This window comes from Eimeria mitis, genomic scaffold (genome assembly GCF_000499745.2).
Source record: "Eimeria mitis Houghton genomic scaffold, Emh_scaff1611, whole genome shotgun sequence".
NCBI classification, from domain to species: Eukaryota; Apicomplexa; class Conoidasida; order Eucoccidiorida; family Eimeriidae; genus Eimeria; species Eimeria mitis.
Genome location: NW_024015074.1, coordinates 1 through 8038, shown reverse-complemented (window position 1 = coordinate 8038; position 8038 = coordinate 1). Strand labels below are relative to the sequence as shown.

Sequence of the window (8038 nt, the reverse complement as noted above, 5' to 3'; positions counted from 1 at the left end):
GGGGAGCGACACGCCGCCGCGTAGCAGAGTCTTTTAGAAGTAGGTGTGTGCACCTGTGATTGTGAGATCGGCAGCTAAAGAAAGCATGAAGAAAGCTACGCAAGTGCTTCACAATTGGGTACGACGTTAGTGCATGCAGGAGGAAAGCGGCCCAGGTGCTTTTGCGCGCGAGAATGCCTTGTGGCAGCAGTTTCAGGTGCAATTGCCGCAACTCAACGGAGCCGCCTCTTCTATCCGAAAGCCCCAGGACTTTGTCCTACCGCGCGTAGCATTGCGATAGTCAGTAGTGGAGGCTAGCTGCTTCGTAGCGTGTAGTGTCTAAAGTGATTTGCACCTCACGTCGGATTCGGCCTGAAATCGAGAGTTCTTATTCCACCCCGCGCATACAGATGAGCACACCAGAAGCATGAACTTGCAAGGCCGTCACCCCTGATTTGATAGCCAAAGTTAACCGCCCCTATACCCTCTTTGCACATATTCACGCCGCCGAAGGCCTGGCCGTCCCGCCGGTACACTGCTACTCCATCCTGCGCACACTTAGCTGCCAGTGATGATTGACAATAGATAGTCCTTGCAGGGAACACATACTGCATAGGGGTTTACATCGGCACAATTCGACAGCAGACAGGCTTCGCTGCATAACTACGGCCAACCCGGTGTAAGGGTAATAAGACCTGAACAGGGGGATGTTCTTTACGCTGAGCATTTTCCTTATTGGAATATTTACTTATTTCATTGTCAAACAAGCCCGACAAAGGCGTGCACTTCAGAGCACGGAAGGTACGCGTAGGCTTCTCGTTGTATGGAGCGGTAGAGGTGGAGCGTCACATGCATGCGAAACGGGCCGTTGCAGCGACTTGCGATGACTTGGCCCTTCGCATCCTATGCTAGGATCAGTGACTGAACTATTTCGCAGGAACATGTCTGCATTAAAGCGCACATGGTTGTAGGCGTACTACTGGTCGTCTCCAGCGTCCAGACCAGTGGGTATTGGCAGGCGGTCGGTGTGTGCGGCCGATCCTTCGCCACTGCATTCGCTACTTAATCCAACTTCTCATTCGAAATTATTTTACAACATCTCTTTGGGTGCTATGGCCGAATGCACTAGGTGTTTTTATCTCTCGTGTCCGTTCAAGCCCCACCTGAAGGGGTGAGGGTACAGCTTCGTTGCCTCTGTTTGTACAGAAGACTCCAGTCTAGTTACTCCTTTTGCCGTACGTTTTGTTCAACAAATACGGCATGGGAGTTAGGCCTTCTCAAGAAAGGGTTTCGACCCGTAAGGAGTTTACATGCTCCCATATTTGAGGGATCAGATTTCCCTTGCTTGTTTTGTTATTCGAAAATCATTGGAAGCAGAATCTGCACAGTTTAGGGCCTTGCTCTCGAGAAATGCTAAATGGGGGCTGGACAGTCTTTGCACCACTTGCGGGGTCGCGAAGCACCTGTTGCTGGACTTTCCCGAATTAGAGGCACTCAAGCGGACGCAAGGACATCGCATAGCCAAACAACAGTTCTCAGTGATGCCGCTCAGCAGCCACAACAAAACATCGTCCGGGTGGGTGATATCAGATATACGTATTGGCGCCCTGCCTTCTTTCCCACGAAAGAGAATGGCAATATTCAGGCATTCAATAAGGGGGAGGGCGATCCCTGTATCTCTTGCTAGAAACCGTCCATTCTAGCATTCGCCTTCACATGTCTAGGGGAATCATTTAGTTGCATAGGTTGAATATCTTTGCCGTTGGGCCCACTCTGTATATTGAACAACCTGGTTCGTCCACTGGAAAACGTGAACGGATTTGCGAATTCTTGGGAGAAACGGATGTTCATCCTTCACAAACCAACGTTGAACAGTATATTCTGTTTCGTCTGTTAGAATATAGACACTTGTTGCCGCACTTGTTATGTGTTGTGATGCTCAGTATACGAGCCGCCTGATGCGTGATGCCATTGGGGATGTATACTCTTTTGACTTCTGCGTTCTGCGGAGAGAGGATGCGGGTAAAGTGTGCAGAGTGACCTGTAGGCGCAGTGGACGCAAGGCAGAAGCCCTCGTGGTACGAAAGCATCTCGAAGACCCCCTGCAGTTGGAGACATTGAAGAAGGAGATAGAGGTTTGGCTCTGTTTGGACCACCCGTATATTGCTAGGCACGTCAAACCGCGTGCTGCTATTTATAGTTCCATTGCCTCTAACAGGCACTGTGCCCTCCCCAGCGAGGAATATCGGAACAGTGCCCTACTCAAAACAGAGTAGGGACCAGAGTCGGCAATGCTGATGCTCTCCTGTTCTTAGGAAGGTGTCTGTTTGCCTTCACTGGGATTGTGGTTTTATATTCTCCGGGTCGTGCAGGTTGCTCGAAGTGTTCGAGGACGATAGAGCCGTTTACTTGGTTTCTGAGTACTGCCCAGGTGAGGATCTTCCTCGAGAACTGGATATCTGCGAACGCATGGTTGCTTTCCGAGTTTTTGGAAGTTTTGTCTTCAGTAGAATCATACGAATCTTGTAGGAAACTGCAGAGACCTTTGTACTACCTGCGTGAGTGGTGTGATGCTTTGAAGGAAGACATAACTTGCGTCTTTCGTGTACGTCACCTGCTGCAGGAGGCTCACTGTATGATTGCCTGGCAGCCTTGCAGAAGTGCCCAGAGGAAGTGGCAAGGACTTGGACCCTACAAGTCAGACGCCGTTGCCCCCCCGAAATATTGCATTTTGCCGGCTTGCTTTGTGCTTCCAAGGATATTCTACTTTCTACGGTTGTCATTCGCCTAATACTGCTAACACAGTATTTCGGGGACAACAACCGTAAGAAGTAGTTTGGTAGCACAGCGCAGGGTAGGAGAAATCTGCGCGTACCCGTCCTACAACCGGCTGTGTCTTTTGTTCGTTGCAGATGGTACGAGCCGTTGGATTCCTTCAGGGATGCGGAGTCGTCCATCGCAACCTCAGACTTGAGAGCTGGCAGCTGACAAGCGAAGGCTGCTTCCCTCCTCTAAAGCTCTACGGCCTGAGCCATTCCACTCGCTGGCACAAAAAGGAAGGCCGTCTCAATGCTGCTTGCGGCCTACTGGAGTACACAAGCCCAGGTTAGCGGCACTAGAGAAGAGGGGTGTATATTTTATACTTTGATACTTTCTGGAAAGTGTAATAGTACAAACATAGTGAGAGAAGACCGCCTTTTCTACAATTTGCGGGACCTTGCTTTCACGGTGTTTGGTTCTCCTGTCCAGCGAACCGTACAGAAGCAAAGATTTTGCCTCTTAAGGTTGCCGCATACTTCCTTTTTGCCGGATGTATGTTTCAGTGCATTGTATTGTGTCGTTGCTTCCATATGCGCTTGCATGCGGACCCTGTTTGTAATGTCCACTACAGATGTTCTTCTTGGGCGTTACACGGATGCCTGCGACATGTGGTCTTTAGGCGTTATTGGTAAGTGTTTGTTTCTCGATTAAGGGTCGCTCGCACCCGGGTCGTCTACCCGCCGCAACACTTTGCATGCATAGCCCCGCCTCCTATAGGACCACTGGTAATTTGCCGTAGAATATTAAAACTGCAATTCCAGCACTTATGCCACGGGAAGGATGCCTACTGAAGCAGACACCTGACTATATTGCCAGGGCGGTTCTGCAGTGGCCGTTGCCGATGGTTTTGCATTGCTGCGTATCTGTTCTCCTTGCAGTATATCAGCTACTGTGCGGCCGCCCTCCTTTTGTGGGTTCACAGCAGGAAAAGATTCGTCAGATCCTCTCCGGAGATGTCAGTTTGCAGCATCTAGAGTGAGCTTATACCGGAGGGGTTGTAGGCGCGTCATGGAATAACAATGAGCGTTGGAGCTCCTAAATACATAACGTGGACATCCGCAGCTACTCCGTGTTTTTTGCAGGAAGGCAGGCGTATCCGAAGAAGCCAAGTCCTTCGTCGCGCAGCTATTAACAATCAGTCCGCAGTAAGGATCCAATCTTAACGCCAGGCCTATGTCATCATCTGGGTAGATTGCGCTCAGATGCAGCACTGCGTTGATCTTGTGTTTACCTGTCGCCGCAGTAACCGTCTCACCCCACAACAAGCACTGGAGCACGTAAGGCAATTGGAGACGTCCTCAAGCGGTGCACAAAATCGCAGACGATGAGCTGACTTTGAACGCACATAGGACCACGTGGAAGTCCCACCTGCGCGTTTCTCATAGGCTTGTCTCCAGCAAGGGGACTCAACGCGCCGCACCGCTCACTTGCCTTGTCATTTGCACTCAGCCCTGGCTTTTCGGACAGATGCTCAAGCATCAGCCACTTCCTCCTGCGTGCATAATGGGGTGCGCTAGCTAACCATAAATAATGAGGAGATAGCTGTTGCTGCTGCGGTTTGCAGCCAATGCAGTATGAGCAAAGATGCCACCAACATGTCCCGGATTCGGAAGCGCGGATATCTCAGCTTTCCGCATGCATCCCTTGAGAATTTAGACGTTGTAAATTATTACCACTATTTGCTGTGGCCTTGTTTTTGCATTTCCCTTAGACTCTGCTGGTTCGCGAACAGCACGACACTACGACGCGCGGCGGTCCTCATGTGCGCGTACTGCCTGAATTCTGACCAGTGCGAATGTGAGACACGAAAGAAGTCGCTAACTACGTGCTGCACTCAACATTCACATATCGACATTCTGTGCAGGCAAATAGTCAAGGGCTGAGCTTTGATCCAAGCAGAGCGTAGTAGGACAAGGGATCCCTCAGAAGGACAGAAGGCGTCATGCGGGAAGCATGCATTGTCCAGCAGTTGTATCAGTGAACTGCCTCACTTGACGTTTAGATGTCAGCTTTAGTCGGTTGCGTCTGGCGACGGTTTTGCTATCTGCATTTGAGAGCGTTTTTGCCTGAACTATCGCTGAGGATCGCCCTCATTCTTCCTGCTGTGCTCTTCCGTGTTCAGTGGTGGGCTCCGTTTTCGCTGGCGCTTCGCACTCCAGTTTTGGACGACTTACGGCGGAGGACCTCAAGAGAACATTGCAGAGGGAACAGCCGGACCCTCTTGGAAACGAAGAGGTGAAGCGCTTCCCCCATTTCCAAATTTCCCTCTCATCGATTTTCTCGTGCTCCACGATGGATTTATCAGTACTTTGCATCTTTAGCACAGCGCAAAGACAAGCATTGGTAAACAGCAGGATATTTCTCTACACAAAGAGTCACGCCTCCAGCTCCAGAACTGGAATGCTCCGCTTTACCAAACAGGAGTCAGGGGTCTTGATTTAGTTGACAAGAGAGCATACACCAGTGTGCTCTGTTGGCTAGCGGATCTCCAGCTTCTCTTTGAGTAGTACACGGCGATCCTAAACCTAACCATAGGGATGAAGCAGCGTTTGCTCCACTGTAGGAGGGTGAGTTATCGAGGTTGGGAACTTTTCGGTAATTTTGTACGTCAAGACAATCGTTTCGGCTTGAGCTTAGGTCGAAGACATTTTTGATGCACTTGACGTCAACAAAGATGGAGAGATAATTTTTACGGGTAAGGGGCCACGTCGACGTAGCATGGGCGTAACGAAAAAATAACTAGATGCATAAATGGAAAGGAAGTGTCAAACGCGTACAGCGAAATGAATGACCGGACAAAGTGTCCCGTCAGTTTGCACACCGATCAGTTCGGCGAGGGCCCAGCTCTCTGTGCTGCTCCTCATGCATTTGGCCACACATTTCAGTCCTAGGAGCTGATATGCGAATTATTCTTTCAGATGTAGTTTGATTGAATGCTGCTTTCTTGTGGCGTTTGCTGTGGTGTGCTTCGGTAATTTAGTGTTCGCTGCTGCAATGATCGGCACTTTGGTTGAAGCAGAGGATTCAGTATTGCAGAAGGCGTTTACCAAGCTGGACGTCGATGGCGACGGTGAGGCATGAGAATGGCTTTAGGGCCAGCTGAAAGATTTTCGCAGGACTGCCTGTCTGCGTCTGCGAGTGTGTCTCTTCTTGCCTTGGTTCCAAACCAACGGCGCAAGTCGAGTACATACAGGAAGTCTGTTTATTCTGTGGGCGCAGGAAAACTCTCCCTCGATGACTGTCGCTGGGCATTCGGGGCAACCCTGTTTGGACAGAGCCTCTCTGCCGCTCTGGAACAGGAGGAAAATGAAGATGGGCCTTTGGGTAGGAGCACTTATTGGCTGAGCCAAAGAATAATTGGGCTGCAGTTTGGAGTTTGGACTTGTAGTGTATATGCGGCTACAGTGGGAGTACGGTGACAGTGCTCTGCTCCACACCGTTCCTTCGAATGCGCTGCAACATGATGGTTACCCATGTTTACATGCTGGCGGTGCTCTCAGATTTTGACCATTTCTCGGCACTAGTTCGCGAAAAGGGGAAACCAATGCATCGGCGGGTGTATAAGACCCGGTGAGTTCATGTTCCACTTTAGCGGCGTAGGGCTCACTCACGTACAATTTGAAGGGACAAACACATTTTCGATAGTCCTTCACGCTGAGATCCCCCTCCGGAACCGAATGGTGCAAACAGCGCTACATCCTCGTAGGAGGGTGACCTTTTCGCAGCGTCCAGTTTTTTTCGGGTAAAACTCGTGAGGTTCACGTTGCTGCATTGGAACAGGGCAGGTCATATGCATGGCATCTCTTTCATTGTTCATTTTTATGCAGCGTCACTATCGACCGGCCTCAGAGTGAACCTCACTCCAGTGAAGCGGACTCGAACACTCCAAAGAGCCCAGCTGCTCTAGCTGGATTAGATGGCACAAGAGTACAAAGGGAGAGGAATATATCTCGACAGGACTCAGTAGAGAGTCGGGAAGAGCAACGGCTGCAAGGAGCGGGTGGTGGCTGCGCGACTGCAGTAGATGCTAGTGGTGTTGCTCCACCAGCACCATTGTGTTCTCCGCCGAAACAGAATTCTTCCTCAGCACGACCGAATTGAGTAAACGCTCAAATATCGGTGTTAGTTGATTTTTATTTCTGTTATAAAGCGCAGGCTGTTGGGGCATGCGCTTCTCTCTGGATCTGATACCGGCATCGTGCGCCGTCCTAACAGTACGCAACTTTGAGTGGACGACCACTGAGCAACAACAATTCAGTCATGAAACGTACCCTTGATCTCAACATTTCCGTTTAAATATGCATCACTAGCTAAATCTTTTACAGCGGGGAAGACTTCTTGCTACTGTTTAAATCTGCATCACTAGCCAGGTCTTGTACAGCCGGGGAAGATTTCTTGCTCTTCCTGTGCAATCTTTGACAGAGAGTAACTGGGAAATGGTCTCAGCATCCTATGGTAAACTCACACACTTCCCTTCTTCAGCACGACATGCTCAAACAGCTACTGGGGCCTGCGTAGCAGTGTGACCAAAGACAACTCGTGGGCGAAGCTTGCCCTTGTCACTTCTGGAACGGAGCTCGTACGGAGCCGCGCCTAGTGTAGGGTATATGTATTCGTTTTGAAGGTGGTTGGGTATTTATGCTGCTGGGATTTTCTGTACACGTATCCACAAATAGGAGAAATTTCACTCTAAAGAGAGCCTGAGACCTTATACTTCTGGGTCTCGGCTCTGCCGACCTTCCTGTCTGGAAGGCTGCGCTAGGCACCCCGACCACACGTTGCACGTAAGTAGTAAATTAAGAGGAAGACGGCAAAATTTAGCTGTTTACGCACGTTCGGTAAGAGACGGATTCTCTAAATTGTGGATGTTTCCAGTGACCCCACTCCCTTTGTCCGTCACGCCCACATCGCCACCACCCGGATACAGCAATTCTAAACTGGATGCGCGTATTCAAGTCATCCTTAGTTAGATGCGAGATGCTCGGTCCTTTAACCTTCTTCCCGTCATTTCAGCGACGGCAAAGTGCGCAGGCCCTGGGTATACAGTCAGGTCACCTGCAGTCAGGTCACTCAGTGTCCTAGACCTTCCACACTTCTCCAGATATTACGCCTTAAGGAATTAAAATTATATTAAAAACTACACAAATAAAGAATGCATCGACTTCAGGCAGGCAAACGCCATTCTAAAAATGAGTGCGTACATGGAAAGGCCTCCCAGACCGACAGCTGTCCACAACCG

The 8038-nt window shown here is 50.0% G+C and overlaps 1 protein-coding gene across 1 annotated transcript; it reads left to right on the top strand.

The window, feature by feature from the left end:
* Positions 1–1396: 1396 nt before the first annotated feature.
* Positions 1397–6900, top strand: EMH_0040480 (CAM kinase, CDPK family, putative; the record flags this gene model as incomplete). Its single annotated transcript, XM_038022327.1, has 17 exons — positions 1397–1555; positions 1923–2251; positions 2352–2410; positions 2603–2676; positions 2892–3084; positions 3371–3427; positions 3678–3774; positions 3882–3944; positions 4043–4076; positions 4249–4307; positions 4511–4596; positions 4922–5034; positions 5437–5494; positions 5780–5869; positions 6019–6123; positions 6300–6369; positions 6627–6900. 17 exons carry the CDS (start codon positions 1397–1399, stop codon positions 6898–6900), a joined length of 1920 nt encoding a protein of 639 aa, XP_037878181.1.
* Between the last annotated feature and the right edge of the window lie 1138 nt (positions 6901–8038).